We start from the raw sequence: 22,861 nt of genomic DNA, 5'->3' as shown, positions 1-22,861 counted from the left end.
GCTTCCCGCCCACCAGTAGCCCCAGGTCTTTTTCAGCAGGGCTGTGCTCAATCCTTTCATCCCCCAGCTTGTATTGGTAGTGAGGGCTGCCTCAACCCAGGTGCAAGATTTTGCATTTGCATTTGTCAGACCTCATGAGGTTCACATGGGCCTGCTGATCAAGTTCATTTAGGTTCCTCTGGTGCATCGACTGCACCCCACGTATTGGTGTCAGCAGCAAACTTGTTGAGAGTGCACTTGACCCTACTGTCAGTGTCATTGATGAAGATACTAAAGAGTATCAGTCCCAGCACTGACCCCTGGGGGACACCACTCATCTTCAATATCTTTATCAATGACATCGATGCCGGGATTGAGTGCACCCTCAGCAAGTCTGCAGATGACACTAAGCTGAGTGGTGCAGCTGACACCACTTCTGGGAGGGGGGATGCCATCCGAAGAGACATGGACAAGCCTGAAATTGAAAATTGAACAGGTTCACCCACATGAACCTGACAAGTTTCAACAAAGAGTTGCACTTGGGTCAGGGCAATCCTAGATGTGTACAGACTGGGGGAAAAGCTCACTGAGAGCAGCCCTGCGGAGAAGGACTTGGGGTTCCTGATGAACAAAAAGCTGGACTTGAGCCGGCAGCATGCGCTTGCAGCCCAAAAGGCCAATTGCATCCTGAGCTGCATCAGCTGAGGAGCGACACCAGGGCAGGGAGTGGACGTGCCCCTCTGCTCTGCCCTTGTGAGGCCTCATCTGGAGTACTGCGCCCAGATGTGGAGCCCTCAGCACAGAGAAATGTGGGAGCAGATCCAGAGGAGGCCACAAAGCTGATCAGAGGGCTGGAGCACCTCTCCTGCTCAGAAAGGCTGAGGGAGCAGAGCTTGTTCAGCCTGGAGAAGAGAAGGTTCTGGGGAGACCTCACTGCAGCCTTTCAGTACTTAAAGGGAGCTTATAAACAGGAGGGAGAGCAGCGTTGTACACAGTCCAATAGTGACAGGACAAGGGGGAATGGCTTTAAACCAAAAGAAGGGAGATTTAGGTCAGATGCGAGGAAAAAATTCTTTACTCAGAGGTGGTGAATCCCTGGCACAGGCTGTGGGTGCCCCATCTCTGGAGGCGTTCAAGGCCAGACTGGATGGGGCTCTGGCTGACAACACATCCCACATCAGGGGTTTGGACGCAGATGATCTTTAGGGTCCCTTCCAACCTAAGCCATTCTTGATGAGAACTTCTTTCTGATGGAAGAAATGAGACAGCAGTGGAGAGCTGCTTTTCTATGAATTTCTACTGCAAAGGCTTTCCTCAAGCATCATCAACATCATAGCAGCCAAAATGTTGATGTAGATAAAAAGAGGGCTGCTGTCTGAAAATCACAGAGAGAGGACAAAAACACGGAGAACTGATGGGCACGAGGAAAAGAAAGTGTCAGGAAAAGCAAAGGCACCTACAGAAGGTTTGGAAAGGGGCTAAACAGAGAGCTGGGAGTCACTGCAGTGCAATACAGCGCCGAGTGTCCATACAAGATCCTATACTTCTGAAAAGCAAATACTATCCACCTTGGTACCACGTAAGAGGATTCTGATGGCAAGCAGTGAACAACTACGGGCCTCGTGTTAAGAAATACATTGATACATTTTCACAAGAGCAACAAAAATCCCAGAGTAGTTTGGAAGCTAAAAATAGGAGCTACCTCGGCTGGGCAGCCTTTCTTTACAACATAACATTACAGCAGCTGCTAATTTATTTCAGGTACGAGCAAGAAGAGGTTCAGATGATGCCTTGAGCTAAGAGCAGGTCACTGGAAGTGTACGTAACAGCTAAGAAATTTAGCTAAGGTGACACTGCCTCATGGCAATGGAATGGAGACTGCACAAATGGCTTCCCAGCAGAGAATGCCCTACTGAATGAGCCCACATGGACTCACACCACGAAAGAAGTTGTGGACAGCTTCTCCCCTGCCCTACGATAGTTACAGATGTGACCTCACATGGGTTCCTGTTTTTAGTATCTTTTACGAATCTTTTACAAATTTAGTAAGCAGAAGCATCTATATTTTCGTTCTTATTGCTCACTGCCATATTCACCTTCCATTTCCCAAGAGCACTCACATCCTAGAAATAGGGTCCAAGCGTTCCACAGCTGTGACTTCCAAGTTCCATCTATTTTGAGAAATGTGCACAACAATCCAAAAAATCTTTAACTTAAAAAATACTACATTTTCAGAACTGTGCATTGTGACTTAAGACAAAGGTCAGGGAACATCTATTTCATGCATGCCCACCCAGAGCTCAGAAGAACGAGATATCAAACCTCAAACAAAGCACTTGGATACAAACAGTTCAAAAACAAACAGAAAAAAACAGCCTTTGGAACTGAAACCAGCAAACCCAATGCACTGCCTTTGAGTTCCATCAGCTCGCTACTTTTAATAAATCAGATCGCATCCACTGCAGTGATCTAATGTGCTATGGAATGGATTTGGTGTGAGGAACAACAGCCAGAATGTGCTTTCCAGCCTGTAAAAGGAGCGGTTCAGGGAGGAGACAGAGCGCAGAGCTCTGCAACGTCACAGAGGAGGAGGAGATCGATCAAGTCCTCACTGCCTCTTCCCTTACAAGAACCAGACAGCGGCTAACAGCTGCTAGCACAAGGCACGTCTTCACGTAAGATAAGCTGCAAAAGTTCCTGACACAGAACGCTGTGCCTGCTGGACGCTTACGTGCATTCAAGAAAATATCAGCAAACTACTCTCCATCAATAATATTCGCAGAGGTACTAAACATGCAGTATCTCTCTGGGCCGGAAAACTCCAGAGCTACAAAGCGCGGAGCATTTGGAAGCAGTACTGCTGATTTTTTGCCTTGCAGCTTCCATGCAGTCTTCTGCTACTCCCCAGGAGCCTGGGCACGCGGGGCTCAATGACCCGGTGTGACTGGATTCGTGTCTCTCCAGTTTCTTTTGGAAGAAACAGGAGAGCAACTCGAACATCTCACACACCGTTCGCACCCCTGCACCTCTGTTTATCAGCACATTGAACTTTTCGCGACGGACAACATGAATATTCTTAACAAGCTCATTTTGCAAAATCTCATGAACTACTTATTAAAGACATATCAAGAATTAGGATGGTTTGATTTTCTTGATTACATGTGAACTTTTCTGCACCGAGCTCGGAGCGAGAAGACCAGCCCTGTGGTCCTGCTGGCAGCTTGCTTTTGCTTTACAGTGCTGTACGTTGTGACTCTACCAGGCTTCTGCAAGCACCTTCCCAAACAAACGCTGAATTCCCCAGGCTGCCTTAAGCTCAACCCAAACATCTCCTTGTTTAATAAAACAGGAAATGCATATGCAGCAAACCAGTGCCTGTGTTCCAGAAACTGTGCTGTGACAACATCCTAGCACAGAGCACCCTGTATTAGGCCAGTGGAACAAAGTGCTCAAAAATGACTGTTCATGAAGCTCCTTTCTACCCCTTCTAGAGTTTGGGCACTGACAAGATAGTATTTAATCCGTGATAATAAAAAAAATGCTGAGATATTTTTCAGTAGCAAAATCTGTGTTGTCATTTTTCAAACCTAATATTCTCCTCACATCACTACTTCTGTAGTGATTTCTTCAGCTGAAAGAATTACTTGTATCTACTTCAAATCAATCACCATTCAATTTGGGGAAAACACCTCTACTTCTCCCCATTATAACAGAATAAACACCATTTTGATGCCAAACTGAAATATGAATCCTTGAGGTCATCCAGTCCTTCCTTTTCTCGATAAAGCATCACCAAAGCCCCCATCATCTTTGACAGACATTTACTCTCTTAACCAGTTTCTTGCAGCCTCCAGCAACGGAGACTTTGCAGCTTTCCTCATCAATCTCCATCCCAAGGTATTACGAAAAAAACACACACACGTTCTTCCTACAAAGCCCCTCACGGCGAGTTCCACAGCCTCTTATTGATGAAGACTCTGCAGCCCTCCCACTGTCACTGCCATCTGGGTTACTCCTCCTTTTGCTTATTTGTCATGCAAACCATCAACATGAAAAAAATACATTCTTCTAAGTACATTCCAACTGATTTACAACATCTTCTGCACCACCCCCCTGTCCCACTTCTTAATGAAGTTAATATTTAATTTGCTTTCTTAGTAGCAGTGGCTGCTGCCACATAGTAGGCAGCCTGCAAAGACATCTGAGTCTTCCTCCTGGATGGTCACAGCTCATTTAAACCCTGCAGTATACGAGGAGGTGCAAAATTTATTTATCAAAGTCATTGCTCACCCCTTTTCCCATAACTTTACTAAATATTAAACACTCCATATACATCCTTGGGACATCAGATGTGTCTTTTAACCTATTTTCAGTTATTTAATTTCTGTATTAAGTATGTTTACATCACGGTATGCTTTGAGACCCTTCTTTCACTGTTCTAAATGCTGTTTCACGTGAGACAGCTCCTCAACTTACTGTCAAACTCTATGAGAGGTGAACAACCACACAGTAAGAATGGGGATCAAAAAAGGAGTCACACAAGTGATGTGCAGGTTTGTACACATTAACAGCAGTGAGGTATAATGACTATTAAAGTGTAGAGATTAGCAGGAACCATAAGAAAAGACTTATTAAGGACTTATGTTTAGAGGAAGAGCTTCCCAAGCACGACACAGAGAGCAAAGAACTAGATCCCTATACAAAGAAGGTGATATGAACTGAGAAGTATATGGTAAATACAGAAAAGACCCAATAGCCAAGAAACAGAATGGTCTTCTATTGGCACAGCTTGTGCACGGAATTCAAAAAGACTCGTTTTGGAAGGAAGAAAAAGTGGGCACAGAGAAAGGACAGGGAAACAGATTTAAAAGGGTCAGAACAACCACACAAGAAAACGAACCCCTCAGCTGCCTCCTGTGTGAAGGTAACACTGCAAAGGCCTCAGTGCGAGCACCAGAGAGGAGAGGATTTCTGCAATTGAGTCGCAAAAGGACACAAGTCTGGGCAAGAGCTTTGACAAAATACATGGATCTTCCCAAGGCTCTACATGAAGATACCTATTTGAGAAAGAAAGGAGGAAAAAAAAGACAAAGGACAAAGATAACATCCAGTGAAGGGATGCCGACAGAGAGGCTGACGTAGAGCCTCCAGGACAGAAACCGAGGAGCATCCAGCACGAAGATTAATAATTTGGTTTGGGTCAGAAGAGTTGAAAACAACCAGATACCCAGAGGGAGATGTCATAAAGGCAGCCCAAAATGTCCAAAACACACTAATAAAAAACATAGGAGCGTGCAGGAGGTCATTAAAGCTGTATTTATCCATAAAAGTTCCGGAAATAGAGCAGAGGGGGAAAAAATGACAGCGAAGGATGATGAAGCCTGTGCAAAAATCCCTCTTCCCACAGATAGAGTGTGTAAGGCCCCGATCCACAGCCCGGGAGTGAGGGAAATCTAACGAGCAATGGGCAGAAATGCGGCCTTCTGACAAGAAGAACCGCTCAGCAGAGGTGTAACAAATGACTCCGGCAGGACGCAGTGTCACACCTGAGGCTTCTGACCGCTACCGGCTCTGACACTGCAGAGGGACCCCATCTGCATGACATAAAAGGAAGAAGAGACCTCCTGAGCCGGCAGCATGGCGGAGAACAAAGGCAAGATGGAACACACGAGAGCAAAGGGCGAAGCGACCTTAGCAAAGGAATTCATGTTTTCAGAAAGATCAAATAAACCCAAAACCCAACAGCTCTCAGTAAATACTGCAAAATTCTCCTTTCTATTTAATCGCTCAAACAGTAAAAATTTGTCTCACAACATTCTGTCTAATACCCCTATTTCTGAAAAATGAGGCAATAACAATAATAATACCTGCAATAATCAAAACAGATAATTTTGCCAAGGAGAGAATAAAAAACTAATAATCTGAAGAGGAGATTTTCCCTGACACAGTGGGGGCACAGCCTGATTTCAAGGCATTCGGGAAAAGTTTGCTCTTGAATTTTGAAGGAATTGATTCAGATGCAGACTCGCCGTGCGGTGATGAGACTGCAGTACGTGCGCCCAGGGGAGCGCCTTTATTTCATATGATACGTAAACAGGTAAATGAAGTTGAAACTTTGGGTCTTTTGTAAGCAATGGAAGACTGACTGCCTCAACCTACTTTGATCAAAATGAACCTGAGATCAGGAAGAAACTAGAAGTGAAGAACAAGCATGGAAGCAAAAGCATAACCAAAGGAAATCATCAAGGAGGAATGCAGAGGGTCCTACAAGAGGAGCTCGGGCAAGGAATGCCGGACAAGAAACTCTGTTCCCACTGACAGGCAGTGGAAAGGTAACAAGCGAACAGATGCAGGTACTCAGGCAGTGCAGACAGCAAGTGAGACGCCGCTGGTGGCAAAGCAGTCCGTGCAGACAAGTCAGACTTCTCTAGCATCCAAACAAGTAACGGAAACAAGTTCTGCTGCATTAATTCTGGTATGAATTAACACTGCTCATGCATAAGAGGCTGGCAGGCTCCTTTCATATCTACCCGGGGAAGAAGCAGATTCATCCAACTATCTCAGCAACTCTTTGCGATACCAAAGGAAGAGCAGTGTTGTGCCAGTAGAAACCTTGGGAAAGGAAACAGCCTCCCATGTGCACAGCCCTTCCAGGATGCCCACGGTCTGCCCAGCTACAGCCACCCTGAGCCAGACCATCTGAATGAACTCACATGTCCATAGCACAGCTACTGCCACAGATCTGCACACCTGCTTCTGTCGTACCTGCCATCCAGCAACAGACTGCTGATGTACATCGGCACCACACTGCCTGCTCACTGCTCTCAAAGAACAGAATGCCATCTAAAAGTCCTTCACCCTGCAAGCTCATCACAGCCAGGCTCTGCAGGACACAGGCTAGATCCAATACATTTGGAGCTAGCCTGAGTTATAGAGAGAACCCAGAGGCCTGCAGTGAGCTCCCGAGATTCCTTTGTACAGGAACGCCCAGCAGATGTCTTCAAAAAGGTGTCACAGAAGGCGCCAGAATGCTCAAGAGAGAAAACATGCAGGGACTGTCTCCATCTGAACAACATCGGCATTTCCTGGGTCTTATTTCGTCAAAAGTGTATCAACACAAGGAATCCAAATGCTATAAATGGTGGTCGCTTCCAACCATCAGTCATGTAAAGAACATCATTTCTGCTGGCAGCAAAACAAGGTTAGCATATCCCCTTAAATGGAGATCAAAGACCTGATTCCTTAAACAAAAGCTGGTGATTTTTTAAAGACCTGAGCGATTCCTTTAATTAAGCGCGGCAACCTGGCGTTCCCTCGTGGGTGAGCACCCATCGACTGGCACAGATCTGCAGCGCTAATCTCTCCAAGCCCCTGAAAGTCACCTGTTAAGTAGCCAGAGGATACATCAGAGCCCAGGCTGGAGACGAGAACCAGAGGCAGCAGCACACGGCCGCATCGGACTAGCATCAGAATTGCTTTTCAAAACACAAGTTTGCTTACAGAACAAAGTGTCCTACAAACCCGTTTGGGTCAGACCCGGTGCAGATCCCGCACCGTGACGAGGCTCAGAAGCATGCCATTCACCAAGCATGGAGAATCAAAGCAGCAATCACAGCACGCAACCCCCCAGACAAAGCCTTATAGCAACGGATCGGTCACATCGTGCTCCGGCAGCCCCGCGGCTCTCGGGCGAGGCGGGGAGCGGCGCCCCACGAGCGCGCTGCAGGGGCCGCTCCAGCCCGGCGCAGCCTCCGCTCTCCACTCATCCCTCGATTCGGAGCCAGCCAGCTCGCTAACTTTCCCGACTCACCACCCCATGGACCAGAAACTCAAAAAGTTTGCTTTTCGTAGCTTTGCGAGCCCCTCCTGTAACTTCGTCTGTAGCCATCGGGGTCTGCTCAGCCTCTCTCACTCTCTCTCTTCCTCTTTCTTTCCCTTTTCTGCCTTTTTCTCCAACTCTCCCCTCTGAGTCCTGCTGGGCTCTCACACTTCTAATAGCGCGGAGTGGGGAGGGGGCCCCTTCAGGGCCTTCCTGACGGCCCACTCGCGCTCGGCCTCAGCTGCTGCATTCCTCCACTGATAAGCCAGAAATAGTTTGCGCTGCCGGGCTCTGCGTGTTTACTCTGCGGGGACAGAAAATCCCGCTTTTTAAACCTCTCTGTCCAAACACCCGAGATAAGCGGGAGGCAAATTGAAAACACGTCCCGGCCTTTCGCAGCAGAGCTGCAGCCGCTCCTCCTGGGCGCAGGGGATGGTAAATTCTGGGGCGAGGGGGAGGGGGCGGCCTCGGCGGCGGCTCCAGCCCGGCTCCGGGGGACTTTTCCCATTAGGACACGCAGCGGGCGAGCGCCGAGAAACAATGGCGCCCCCCGTCCGCAGCGCTCCGCCCGCGCCGCGCTCCAGGCCCCGTCCCCGGGGACCGCCGGCAGCGCGCAAACATTCGCTGGCGGCGATTCGAGCGCGAGGCTGAGAACGGCCCCTTCGGCAGCAGAGGCGGCGGGAGGCGGAGAGCCAGAAGCGGGCAGGGAGGGCGCGGGGGCGAGGGGATGGCGGGCGGGCGAGGAGCGGGGCGGCGGGCAGCATGGCGGCGGCCCCGCCCGGAGCGATCTGTCCGGGGCGCTCCGGCCCCGCTACGACGGATCCATTACAGAGCCGCGTGATCGACGGCCGCAGACGCTGCGAATACCGCAGCTGCCGTTAGGCAGCCGCAGCTCGCGGCTCCTCGGACAGAACCCCGCGCAGCACCCCGAGACCCCGCGGCCCAGCTGGGGGAAGGGGCCCTCCATGATGGAGCGCGGCGATGACCTCTCCGCGATGCCGGGCGGCAGTGCCGCCTCCCATGACGGCACGGCAGCGTGGCCGCGGGGCTCAGCGCACCGCAGTGTGTGCGGCTGGCGGGGGGCTGCTGTCTCCCGTCCGTGTGATACAGTGATAGAGATGTTGCCGGGCTACGAGAGGGGTTTGTTCTGTTCCTCTCCTTGAGATTCTTGTCTACGGACTCTGAATTTTCTGGCACGGCTGCAAATAGAAGGGAATCGGGCTGAGTTGAATAAAATCGCTGCCCTCACCCAGTGGTTAAAAAAAAAACACGGGAAAGACACTGAATCGGCCGGCAGCGAAGAGCAGACCATGGAGATCACACGGCATGGTGCGCGCAGGGACCAAGGCACAGCCTCTGCTGATGTTCAAGGTGACCCCAGCCCAGGCAGAGCCGTGCGGGATACCGCAGGAATTACAGCGTTTGGGCGTGCGGGCGCTGTTATCAACGCCCTCCCCCTTCCGCTCGCTCAGACACACCCAGCACAGCAGCACAGCCTCGTTCGGGGCATGGACCAAACCGCTCGGCTCTGGCCGACCCGAACCGACTGCACGTGGGATCGGGAACCGAGCTGCTGTGTCAGCATGGCGGCGGCGCCCCGCGCCTGCCAGGCTCAGGTCCCAAAAGCATGCGGTGACATCGGCTCCCGTCTCGTGAGCCCTTTTGTGCTCCCAGCACACGACCTGCCTTCTCTTTGCGGACTGCACTGCGCAGGGACGCAGCGGTTCACCCGCAGCAGCGCTGCTGACACAAAGCCGTACCCGTCGCTATTTCCGCTCCTAACGGGAGCCGCGTCCCCACCCTCATCCCGCGGCACGGCACCGAATGGCGCTCGAGCGCAGCGCGGCTCCCTGGGGAAGGCTCTGGGCAAAGGCCCGCTAGCACCGCCCGCAAAGGGCACCGCGGTCGCCGGATGGAGCCCGTCTCCGCCCTCGGCCCCGGAGCCCGCGGCCTCCTCAGCTCAGGCCCGGTGCTCTCAGGGCGCGGCGCGCGGTCCCCCCTCGAGTCCCCCCGCGCTCCGCCGCCAGCACCGCCGGCACCGAATGGCCACGGCGCGCCCGGCACGGGCAGGGCGTGCGCCAGCCGCGAGCCCGGATGGGCGGCGGGCCGGGTCCGGGCCGAGCCCCCTCCGGCTCCGCGCCGAACCCCAGCGGGCCGCGGTCGGACCGATCGCGGCTCCCGCGGGCCCGGGCGGCGGTGCGCGTGCCCGATGCGGCTCCGTGAAGGTCAGCCGCGGCCTCGAGGGGACGCGCGGGCGGGGGCGGCGGTAGGGAACGGCCTTAACCCTTTCCACGCCGCGCCCAGCAGCGCCCCGGGGCTGCGACCGCTGTGCAGGGAGGGCCGAGGAGCCGCGGGGCGGCGCGGTTGGGGCGCACGCCCGTCCGAGCCGTGGCGATGGCGGCCGCAGCGCCTCGCGACCCGTTTCCATCATCGCCAGCGCTGCACGACGGGCGGCGGGGGCTGCAGCACCGCGGCAGGGCTCGGGGTGGGGTTCCGTTCGTGTTTGATCCGCTACAGATAAAGCGACGCGAGCAGCTGCTCCTGCCTCAGCCGGCAGCCGGTTACATCACGCAGCACCGGGATGGGGTGGGAAATGCCACCGGATTTCATGTGAATACAGCGGAATAAGTACTGTCCTCTATCTGGATGTTCGCAGCAGCTCTATAGCGAGAGTTACGAGAACATCGGGTAACCGGGTCGGCCGCCTGAAAATGAGGGAGCTGCAGACACAATGTAGCCACGCACGTAATGAGACTTCAGTGGCAACAATTACGTACCAGTAGCACTCAGCCCTTACTCAGTACAACTGTAGCTCACAGTCCTATAGGAAGCAGTACAACTTGTTTTCTTTTCTTTTTTTCCTTTTTTCCAAGTGGAAGCCACGGTACAAATGGATGGAACTGACTCAACATCACCTCGCTGAGAATTACACTGAATTCCTGCGATTCTTCCACTCCCCACAATATTGTGAAGGAAGACTTGTGTAAAATGCACTTACATAACAAATGGATGAAGGCTACAGTGCAAGCATGCCTTCTCTCCAGAGAAAAACTATACAGTTTTATTTGAAATTCTTTTTTTTTTTTTTTTTCCTATCTCCCCCATGTATTTTCTTTCAAAAGTGTAGAAAATAAATGTGATTTGCTGTTGTTTTTAAAAGCTGCCTGGCTCAACTCAAGTCTCTCTGTTCCCCAGCTGCCCTGCAGCTCCCTGCCACATCTGGCCCTGATGGCAGTGGCACAGACAGACCCTGCAGTGCATTCTTGGGCAGTGGGCACACAGTGGTTCCATTGCTCCCTTCAGCTTCACTTGGTGCTATGTCCTTAAGTCAGGTTTCAAAGAAAGCTGACATTTGTCCTCCTTATCTGGGCTACAGGAAGCCATCTTTTCTCCCACAAATTTGCTTAGTTTGTTTTTACTTCTTTGCTATTTTAAACTACGCTGGTCAGGCTAAAAAAGCAGAAACGCAAGTTGTGGGAGGGGAGGAATACATTTGCAGCTGCGTTCATTTTTTAATCAATAGCAGTTAAAGAAATACATCAGGGTTGCTCTAAAAGGGCCTGGTTTCTCTCATCCAATTGTCACTTAGGTCAGCAAGGTTCAGAAACTTAAAGCACAGACTCGTAGAACATCCAGACTTGGAAGGGACCACGGGGTCACCGAGTCCAACCCCCAGCACAGAACCACGCGCCAGCCAGACCCCGTGTCTCACAGCGCTGCCCAGAGGCTCCACGAGCTCCGGCAGCTCAGGGCTGTGCTGCTGCCCCGGGGAGCCGCTCCGTGCCCACCGCCCTCTGGGCACAGCCCTTCCCACACCCCCATCCGACCCTCCCATGACAGCTCCATGCCGTTCCCTTGGCCCTGTCGCTGTCAGAGAGCAGAGCTCAGCGCTGACCGTTCACTCCCTGTGAGGAGCTGCAGGGCCATGAGGGGCTGTAGGACAGCCACAAAGAGCTTCAGGCTGCTGTGAGGGAGCTGTGGACCATCATGAGGAGCTGCCAGATGCCGTGAGGCCGATCCTCAGTCTCCTCTTTGGGCTGAACAAACCTGCGTGATGTGGTTTAGTGCCTGTGGTGGAATGGTGATGAGGAGACGGTTGGACTAGATGATCTTACAGGTCGCTTCCAACCTTGTGATTGTACGATTCTAACCAAAGGACTTCAGCTGCTCTTCTCACGTCTTCCTCTCTGGACCCTTCCCATCTTCACAGCCCTCTTTTGGACGTTCTCTAACAGTTTTATGTCCCTTTAGTCCTGTGGTGCCCAAAATCACACACAGTACTCAAGGTGAGGCCGCACAGAGCAGGACAACCATTCCCCTCAGCCGGCCAGCAGGGCTGTGCTTGATGCACCCCAGGCTACAGCTGCTGTTCCTGGCTACCCAGGCACGCTGTTGGCTCCTGTTCAATTTGCTGCCAAACAACGCCCCCAAATCTCCTGCACTGGGGCTGCGACCCAGCATCTCATCTCCGTTATTCTCAACAGTTTTGGAATTTGTGCAGTATTGCATAAAAAAAAGAGACAGAAAATACCCTGAGATGGAGGTTCTGCGTATTCCAAAGAAAAGGTAACCTGCTCCTGAGTTCAGAATTATTCAATATTCTCATTAACAACATAGATAACGAACTAGAGAGCATGCTGATTAAATTTCCTAGCAAGATATGGTTTGTAGTGCTCACAGATACATTGTGAGAGAGAATCAGAACTAAAATCCCAAAAAGCTGGGGATGGAGTTTGGAAGAGCACAGGTTTTCAGACCAAGCCATGAATCAACAACTGTATCAAGAGAGAAAACTGATGGTAGTATTTTAGTTGGGTTTTTTGTTTGTTTTTTGCTTCTTTTTTCAGGAAAATATTTGGTGATACAACATCATAAGCTGAATATGAATTAACAGCACTATGCTTACACCAGGCACACAGACACACACACACAAAACCAGGTGAGCATGAACGAGTGCTGCCCCACTGCTCTCATCCCCTTGGTGCAACAAAAGCAGGGACAATGGCTCTCCAGACTCCTACCTGTCTCCACTTTTTGTGTGCACTTTCTCCACATTGCTTTTCTGTCCCAGCTCAAGATTTCCCTGAGGCTGCAAAATTAAATTTTGCAAGTATTGGAACCCTTCTGAAGCAATCCTTCTGCTGTGCTACGCACTGTTAGCATCTCAGCCAAACTATTCTCTGCAGTTTGGGGCTCTGTGTGTGAAAGAAAATATGTGTGGGAGAAATGAAGATGGTTCAAGGAAAACATAATTGTGATAAGAGCTGTAAAGCCCAAAGAGGGAAAGAGAAGACAACAGCCACAAGGCTGCTGCAAATATGGAGAAGAGCTGCTCTGCACATTCATAGTGCAAGAAGTAACAGGTTGTGATTTCTCCCACGAAGATTCAGATATTAAAGAAGAGTACAGCAGTAAAAGTAGAAATGATCTGAGATTTTTTTTCCATCAGGGATGGATTCAGACTCAAAGACAGTAGATTTAGGTTGGACACGAGGAAAAAATCCTTTACAGTGAGGGTGGTGAGGCACTGGCACAGGCTGCCCAGAGATGTGCTTGATGCCCCGGTCCTGGAGACTTTCAGGTCGAGGCTGGATGAGGCCCTGAGCAACGTGATCCAGCCGTGGTGCCCCTGTGCAGTGCAGGGGAGATGGACTAGATGGCGTTCAGAGGTCCATCCAACTCTAAGGATTCCATGATTCTATGACCTCCATAACTGAAGATCGTCAGGAAGATGTCAGACAGCATCTGCTTCGAATGATGCAGCTGGTGTTGATTCTGACACGGAGCAGGAGGGGCGATGAGCCGATTCCCAATGGTTCCTTTTGCCCTATTTGCCTCCACAAACTGCACGGGACTTTGTGACACACAGATACAACTGTCTCTACGCAGAGTGGTTCCCCTTGACCAGCTTCACAGCTCTGCTTCAAAACAGGTGTAAGGTGATCAAAAAGGGTCCCTTGAAGTTTTGGTGTTGGAAAAAGAATTGTATCTGACTGCTGCCAGCTCCCCTTGAAACCTACCAGGTTTTATACTGCGGCCTTTCATATTTTCCTTGACCTTCAACTACCACTCTACATAACTGCTATAGACACATCGCTTCATGTTAGACATTTACATTGGGTTTTCAAATCTATTTGCAATGAAGAAATCCTATGAGCAATTTGTAGCAAGCATAAAGAAAGAAGAGGCTTGAAATAGAGGCAGTAAAGAGTAAGTAAAGGCAAAGAAAAATGTTTGTCTTTCTCCAGAGTTTCCAAACATAACTGCAGAGGTAAGGAAGGGGATAATTAAAAACATATGTCCTGATTATCTTAAGAGTAATCACAGACAGCAGCAGGGATGCCAAAAGGTGGAGAAAAAGTTCCATAATACTTATTACTCCATAATAAAAAAAAAGGCAGGTATGGTATGGTAGTTGATTGGAGTGATGGGTTGGGGAGCGTTTGGTAGCAGCACCATGAAGGATGCACCCGCAGTCACCGAGGGACCCAACACAGAGCAGGGAACTGCTGGACCAGTAAGGCTGGTGTGTGTAATCAACAGCAGCCATGGCATACGGCATCTTTTCAGACACACATTTACTGCACTGCACTTTAAGCCTTGGCCTTGTTGGAAGCTGCTCAAAAAATAATAGCTATCTGAATGACCTTTTTTTTAAGTTTATCTGGCTATTTGTCATTTGCTCCTTCATTAACTTTGACTTTCTTTAACATTTCTGGTTTGGGGCATTTACAGACAGCAATCACAGCCCGCACTAAGTCACCCTTTGCCAGGCTAAACAAGTGAGACTCATACTTGGTCTCTTCAAACAGAAATGTCCATTTCTATCATTTCATCAAGTTTTCTTACATAAGCCCCAGTTAATCTACCTAGAACATGGGTAAACAGGACTGCACCTATATTCTCAAAGGCCATGTAACGGCATGGCACTGACACTTCTCCCCAGCAGAACCCTCTATCACATTTTCCAACATTAACAACCACTTTCCCCCATGTTATGACAGTGACAACTCCACATTTGCTGCAGTTCAGCTGCAACATACACAGGGTTGTTTGTCTCACTGCCGTCAGGTGGGCCTTCAGCTCACAGTGCTGCCTCCTGCTAGCAGCCCTGGAGGGCACAGCTGTGAGCTGCACTGTCATCGCAGACCGATGTCTACTTGTTGGTGTTCAGAACCACTCAGCTCGGTATGACAACTCACCCTCTTGCTCCAACAACCCCTGTATAATTTCCATCATAGACGCTTTTCATTTCTGTGCTTCCTGTTATTTGTGCTCTGGCTTCATTTTCCTTACCTGCTTTCCCATTCTCCTATTATTTCCTGTCTCCTGAATCTCAACTACATTTTCAGACAGCATGTCCCAAAGGCTTCACTGGGGTCCAGTCAAATAAGACCTGCATGTATTCCTTTTTGTTGAAAATTAGCCAGAAATGCATCAAATCAGTAAACTTGCACAACTCCTTTTTCCCATTTACCATTTATGTCCTCCTTGTGCTCAGTTATTTTATTTTCCCCTCGGCCACACAGTGACTTAGCACTGCAGCAGTGCAATGCTGAGTGTTTTTGCCCATCTGTAATACAGGAAAACAAACTGGATTTCCTCTTTCTTTATTAGGAAAAAATATTTTTTGAAAGCCCCTCCTGATTAATAATGCTTTATTTATATTCTGGTCTCACTGAAGAGCATTTGAAAAGAATCTATAGTTTGAGTAAATCAATAATGAGCGCACACTTACTGAGGGATGCATTCATACACAAAAATATGTGAGACGTGACAATCTTAGAAAGCACAGAGAGGCTGCAGAAGGCACATAACCAAAGAAGGAGAACAGAGCAATCTTGGCATACAGCAATAAATTCACCTCTCATTTCAGCTACACTAGCAGAACCGTTATTAGGTGAATAAAATCACAACGATCTGGGAGCACAAAGGAGCTGAGAGCGATAAGTAACACTGGTCATTATTTAAAAAAAACACCCACAAACAAAAACCAAAAAACTACATTGCAAAATGAGCCCAAGTGACTTTTTTAATTATTTCATTTGGCAAAATAATCACAAAGGTACGAAAAGATGAGCCCCGAGAACAGGGAATTGTGATCTCAAACAGTCCATTGCTACAGCACACATCAACAGCTTTGAGAAATGGCAGCCAGTGGTAAAATGGCAAAAGCAACTTAAATGTAATGCAGGGAAACGTGTGTGAAATCCTGAGCATCCAACGCACACCACGTCCAACAAAACCAAACCCAGGGGAAAGGTTAGAAACAAAATGTCACAGGTACGACAACGGGTGGAAGACAAGGAGCTGCCAACTGCTCTGGGGATGGCTGCTCTATGCAGGGGTTTGTCTATTTGCAGTTGTTTTTCTTTCTTTTTTTACCATCTTCCAAGGTCTACGTGAGACAATATGGGGAAAGATTCACAGCCATTTGAGTCAATAGAGAACAAAATCGAATGGGCATTAAAATATCAGGAGATTTTGGCTGGAAAAACACAAGACAGCAGTGGAAGATCAGTCCTGAAGGAGCTGCAACTCCCCTATAGCTGCAGGTAGGACATTTTCTAAACCTTCCAGCTTTCCATTCTCCTGGTATATAAATACACATGAAATCAGGCACAGCTGCTCGTGGCACAGGGACATGATTACAGTGCTCAGCTGTAGCTGGACAAAGTGCTTTCAGCTGAGCCTTTTTTTGGGCAGTGGTTTCCCTCCTTGTCTCTCCCAGCATATAATAGGCACGGCAGGTTGGCAGGCTGCGGCTCGCAGCAATGAACTCCATTTGGCACTGAGGTCATTGAGCCGTACAGTAACACCCTGCCTGTGCTCCCAAGGGCACAATGCACAAATAGGGTGGCACACGTTAGTTGCAGCAGACCTCAAAAATGCTGGGGTTAGAAGAAGCATCAGTGGAATCCTTTCGGTGTGCAGCGCTTTGCACAATAAATCATTCACATTGCTCATGCTAACAGTGAGCTGGGAAGGCTCAGATAGAAGTGCTTCTACGTGAACTGCAACGAGCAGAGCTACCTGCTGTAGGTTACATCACTTTGTCACAGTTTTCCCACTCAAGGTAATCAGCTGCATCTCTGGCCCACAATTTCTTGGTGGTACAGATAAAAACAACACGGCCTCCAGCCCTTGCAGTTTACAAATGAAGTTAGCAGATGGAAATAGCAGAAGTGTGCAGAGGAACAGGGAGAGCAGCAGGCACCATGATGGGCAGCGCACCCAGCAGAGCAGCTGTCTTGCTGTGCCTGTTTTGAACGGCTACCAAGTTCCTATGCTGCACACCCCATCATCAGCACCTGTTTCCTGACCAATTTATACTCGGCCTGCAACTTGAAACCACAGAAGCAATGTGCTTGTGGGGAATTCTGGCTGCCCTGCTCTCTCTTGGGAAGCAAGTGCGCTTCATTCCTCAGAGATGCCCCAGCGCTCAGATGCTTCGGATGGGCCGGACGTGTTGCACAGCAAGGCTGGTTATAAAAGCAAGAGCAAATACTGAGGAGTCAATATCTGCTAATGTACAGAGGAAGGGTTCTACAATTTCATAAGCCCAAAGATTAAAAAATTGAAAATTATTTCTTTAAATTTTTGTACCTAAAATCCCAAATATCAATCTGGAGTACGATACTCACCTAATGCAAATAAGTATAAAAAAAGTTAAAAATACAGCATAAAGCTTATGTAATGGAAAGTCAATATTTCATAAGAAATAAGGGATGCAGGCTACTGGAAGAGAAAGAACACAAACATAAAAACAATCTGTCTTATTTCTGCCCTTTAGAAAAGCTTCTTTTGTCTGTAACACAGCTGATTCCTTTGCTCCTTCATCTGATTTGTAACAACTCTTCCACTTTTCCAATTGTTTTAATGCTAACCCCCTTTTTTTTCCCTTCAGTTTCTCCATCTCCTGCGGCCATTTGAGTCAATCCCTCTTTCCCCCAGCCCCACTCCTGCCACTGCATGTCTCACCACTGCAATTCTATCCCCAAATCCACTTTTTATGCACCCCCTGCTTTACATATTTGATGACCTCACCCCCCATGACAGCTTTGCCATTTGTTTATCGTCACTTAACTCCAACAAGTGCTGCAATCCATCAGCCACAAACCCTCTTTAGAAACAAAGACTCAGCTATAGACCTACAGCCTCACCTTACTGTGGCCTTTTTAAAGGCTTTGCTTTTTGCTATTTCCCCCTTTATATGTTAACTTGATTTATCTGTCCTCTTGCACGGTTGCGGGACGCAACTCTGATACTTCAAACCAAAGCCTGGAATCCCTTCAGAAAATGACTCCATTCTGTCTGGCAGCTTCTGAAGAATGGATTATGCGCGATGAAAATAGTTTTTAACGGTTTCTAATCCTGTAGCAAACTCCCAGCTAAAAATGATGAGGATCCTGACTGCAGCTGGGACCCAAAGACAAAGCATAGAAGAGAGCAGGTATGAGTGACGTACTCTTGTGGATACACTTGAGCAGGAAGTGGGAGTAGATGGCCTCCAGAGGTCCCCTGCAACCTCAGCCACTGTGTGACTGTGCAAGGTGCATCAGCTGCGAGCGCATGGGTCAGAATTAGCAGGCTGAGGAGTATGGTGGTGCTGTAGCTGTGTCTGCCACAGAGGCAAACAATCTGAAGAATCCTCCTATTTACAGACCCTTATTCTCATAGGACCTCAGTTTTTTTACCACCTCAGTATGTGAAGAAGGAACAACTCAGAAGGGCACAGGCAGTCAGGGACGTTCCTGGAAAACACTGGTGATGAATTCATAACAGGGATGACTGAGGAGCAGACAAGCAGAGCTGCTCTGCTCTGCTCCACCTGATCCTTACGAGAAGGAACTGCCCAGGAGTGAAGGTCAGGGGCAACCTCGGCTGTGACCAGAAGATGGAGGTGATCAGGAACATGAGGGAATGGAGCAGAGCAGAAAACAGGGTCACAATCCTAGACTTCAGAAGAGTAGACTTTGGCCTTTTTGAGGATCTGACTGGAAGAGCACAGGGGAGGGCTGCAAAGATGGAGCATCTAATGATGGGGAAAGGCTGAGAGCCCTGGGACTGTCCGTCTGGAGAAGAAAAGGCAAAGAAGGATCTGATGAGTGCTGATCAATATCTGAAGGGTGGCAGTCAGGAGGACAGGGGCCGGCTCTGTTTGGTGGTGCCCAGTGCAGGACAAAGGGGCACTGGACACAAACTGGAGCCCAGGGAGTTCCATCTGAATGTGAGGAAGAAATTCTGTGCTATGAGGTTGGCAGAGCCCTGGAACAGAACCCAGAGAGGTGGGAAGTCTCCTCTGGAGATAACCCAAACCTGCCCAGATGCTTTCCTGTGTAGTTGCTATAGGGAACTGCTTTAGGGGGCTGAAGTGGTGAGCTCCAAACGTTCTTTCTGACCCCTACAGTTCTGGGGCTGTGTGAAAACGCTAGCATTTTTTACCTTAGAAGATTGCGATTAGGGGACAAATCAGGATAAAGAAGGTAAATAATGCACTGCTATTTACCATCTCTTGCTGTTGGACCCTGCTTCTGATCCCTGCTAAATCTAAGTTTGCTCCCTTCAAAGACCATCACAATAGCTCTAGAAGAAGTGGTGCCTGCTGCATACAGTGTGTAAAATCAGATTCTTATTAGGTGGATGTAGTACAAGCAGACTTACCACTGTTTTCACACAGCCTTTCTTTTCTCCCTTCTGGTATCAGAAAGGACTGCTGAGATACAGACACTTTGTTTCCCCATTTTCAGTTTTGTCTTCCTGCTCCTTTGAAAGAATCCCTGGTGCTTCTTTGGCTGCTTTCCTAAAGTAAGTTGCAGACACCTCTTCAATGGTGGCAATTTGTGACTGAGGAAGGAACTCTTCAGGTGGAACAACAGTGCACAATTCATTTGTTTACCACGGGGAGCTAGGAGCTGCACCCCGCTATTCACAGCTGGCTCTTGGGAGGCTCCAGGATCAGACACCTGATGTGCAGACTGCCTTTGCTTCAGGTACAACCAAAGAGGAGCCCACAGCTTGTGCTGCTGAGCTCTGAAAAGAGCCTTCCCCGCAAAGCCCTCTGCACATTTCCATGGGAACAGACACATGCCTTTCCTGTTGCCGAGGAGACACAGCGCTGCTTTCTGAGCCTGGCAAACCGTCCCCAATGCACTGCAGCATCCTTGAGACAGGAGCAGTTTCACACCAGCGCCTCCCTCCCCACTCACCACCTCCTCCCATTCCCTTTTTGCACCTGCTCTTAGCGCTTAGGTGCAGTGTCTCCATTCCCCCAAACAATTGGCTTTGATATCAGCATTTAAAATGACACAGCCAACCTGAACACCTCCACGTGCACGGACTCTGTCCTCCCCACCACTGTAATTATTCTCATATACTGAGCGACCACGCAGCGCAACAACTTCCTTTGGTACCGATCTGCACTTGAAGCTGGGTGGCAAAACCAGCGCATCTCTCCTCCGCCTTCCCTCACTTTCGCTATTTCTAAACGGAAAATCGAAAGGAAAAAGCAAACCCAGAGGGCTGGCTGAGCACTGCAGGCCTCGGGCTGGCAGCGCCCGGAGGAAGCGCAGATTCTCGCTCTCGGAGCCGCGCCTCAGGCCGCGCTCGCAGCCGCGGTCCCAGACTGCCGCTGTGCGGCCGCCGCCGGCACTGACCGCAGCGCTGCGGGGCGGCCGGGCGGGGCGGCGGGCTCCGGCTGACAGCGGCTCTCCCCCGCGTCCCTTCCTCCCTCAGACAACCTTTCATCTGCCCTTTCAGATGGAAAAGAAAAGGGGAAGGACAAAAAGTAAATCGGCCGGGTGGGGAGCGACAGTGCTGTGCAGCGGCGGGCCCTGCTCTTCTGATGGGGGGAGGCAGAACGGATGGAGACTGCGGTCAGAGAGCCAGCGGATGGAGCGCGCTATCGCGGGGAAGCCTTGAAACGTGGGACCCTTGGCGGCAGGAGGGCTCCTCCTCCCTCACATCTGAGCTTACAGAGCAGTGCTAACCTCCACAGTCAGGAGGAACGAGCTCCAGGCTCCGAGGGAGACCTCAGAGCCCCTGGGCTGCATCGTGCATGAACAGCCTGAGAAAAAGGCACGTTGGACGCCCTTCTGCAGCAGCGCCTGCTTGTGAGATACTCTGTCACCAGCGGTCTGCTGTCAGCAGATCCTGATCACAACGTCTCCAAAGAGCGCTGAGACTTGTCCAGGCCTTGACCCACCCTGCCCTCATCCACAAACAGCAACACTGACTCAAGAGCCCAACAGACCAAGACAATTCTGAGGGCAGGGATGAAGGACGAGGGACCCCAGGTCATCTTCCTGACCTTACAGATACAGAGGAAGGGTTGGATAGGAGCAGATCTATCCTGCATGCTAACTGCTACCTGCTATGGGTATCCCATCAAGAGTTCGTGCCTTCAGATAAAACAAAGCTATTTTCCTCACTGAGGTTCTTCAAGATGAGGACAAAACCCCTCTCTCTCTCTCGGGTAAACAAATATAGTGAGTCCTTGTGGCCACCCACTATAAAACAGCTTTAACTACACCTTTAATCTCTTTACGTGTCTCTTCTGAACACTTTTCCATACTCCAGAAGGCTTTTTGAAGCACAGCTACTTGAAATGGAACCTCTATTACAGTAAAATGTAGTCATGTCCCAAGAACGGCATCCTTCTTGGACCCAGCTTTCATTCCTCTGTTACCACAATCCCAAAGGCCATTTGCACCTATACAAATTTATCCTTGTTTATTTCTCACTATATGATCCTTGCATGTTTGTCTACTAAAAATTATGAGCATTAAAAAGAACCCAATGTATAAATCAACTATATAAAGAGTCCAGATTGGCCGGTAAAACATAACCCTACCCAATATTCATCACTGCACTAATTCTATCACCTTACGTATCCTGCCACGTATTTCCACCTGCATCCAAGGGCTCGGATTACTCTGTAACCTCAGTGCCAGCGCAGCCCTGCTGCTGATCAACTGATGCAGTCTGTAAGCAAGCGTGTGAACCAGACAAGAAATAGACAGCACCCACCTGTGCACCACACAGCCCCGTGAGGTCCTCAGGGAGTGCACAGAAAGCAGCTTTCCCCAAAGGGAGCTCTGAGCCCCAGAAGTACCTGAGCCTCTGATACCTAAAAAATCTCATCGCTGTCACTGGCTTTACACAGGAAGATAAAAACCAGAAGTGGGTGGTAAATTAAGTGAAAGCTGTAACCATTATCTGTACGGTGTGTTGTTACGAGGTGCTACTTTGAGGTAATACTGGAATGAAAGGTGACATGGTGGGCACAACTGTCCGAACTGCATCATCTGATTTGGACTGAAAACAAAAACAAACAAAAAACAACCTACAAACAAAAAGGAAGCAGGAACCACAAATAGCTTGCTAGGAAGATAGGAGCCAGTGCCGAGCTGACAGTGCCTCATTATGTCCTTACAACAACAAGGCCTGGATTTTCAATTATTTTTCACTATCGCTTCCCTGCTGGGCACCCAAGTGTCTCTGCTTTCAAAATGGAGACAGTATTATCTACCTTCCCTACAACAAGGAAAAGAAAACCTGAAGGAATGGGCATCTCTATTCCTGGACAACAGAACTACGTTTATCAAAATGAACACATAGCACTATAGGAGCCTTAACTCATAGCAAGTCTGTGTGACATGATAACAAGTGTCTAGTTAATAGCCTGGCCTTCCTATGAAGCACAAAGTGAAGGAACTCTTTGTGGGGCAGCAGATATCAAGAGATGATGGTAAGGAAATGCCTTTTAAAGAGAAGGATGCAACCACCCCAGGAGAATGTGAAAGTTCTGTTGGAAGTGACCTACAGAGACCAGCCAGTCCTGAGCGCCTCAGGGCTAACCAAAAGCTGCAGCACACCACTGAAGGCATTACCCATCTGCCTCCTGAACACTGACAGGCACGGGCACTGACCATCTCAGCAGGAGGCCTACTGCAGTGCCTGACCACCCTTACAGCACAGAGATTTTCCTCATGTCCTGTGTGGGGCAGCTCTGTGCCACCCCTGCCCATCCTGTGCCATCCCTGCCCATCCTGTGCCATCCCT

General features: G+C 49.5%; 1 protein-coding gene across 5 annotated transcripts in view; it reads right to left on the bottom strand.

Moving 5' to 3' along the window:
- Nucleotides 1–8,061, bottom strand: part of SMARCD3 (SWI/SNF related, matrix associated, actin dependent regulator of chromatin, subfamily d, member 3) — a 62,207-nt gene extending 54,146 nt beyond the window's left edge. Inside the window, exon 1 of one of the 5 annotated variants that reach the window (XM_042888053.1) lies at nt 7,790–8,061. In XM_042888053.1, coding sequence (XP_042743987.1) covers nt 7,790–7,867 — 78 coding nt within the window. In that variant the 5' untranslated portion in view covers nt 7,868–8,061. The other 4 variants (XM_042888048.1, XM_042888049.1, XM_042888050.1 and 1 more) reach the window with 4 other exon arrangements.
- Between the last annotated feature and the right edge of the window lie 14,800 nt (nt 8,062–22,861).

Source organism: Lagopus leucura, unplaced genomic scaffold (genome assembly GCF_019238085.1).
Source record: "Lagopus leucura isolate 7727_CA_CO unplaced genomic scaffold, USGS_WTPT01 Super-Scaffold_100141, whole genome shotgun sequence".
NCBI lineage: Eukaryota > Metazoa > Chordata > Aves > Galliformes > Phasianidae > Lagopus > Lagopus leucura.
This window is presented reverse-complemented; position numbering and strand designations above follow the sequence as displayed.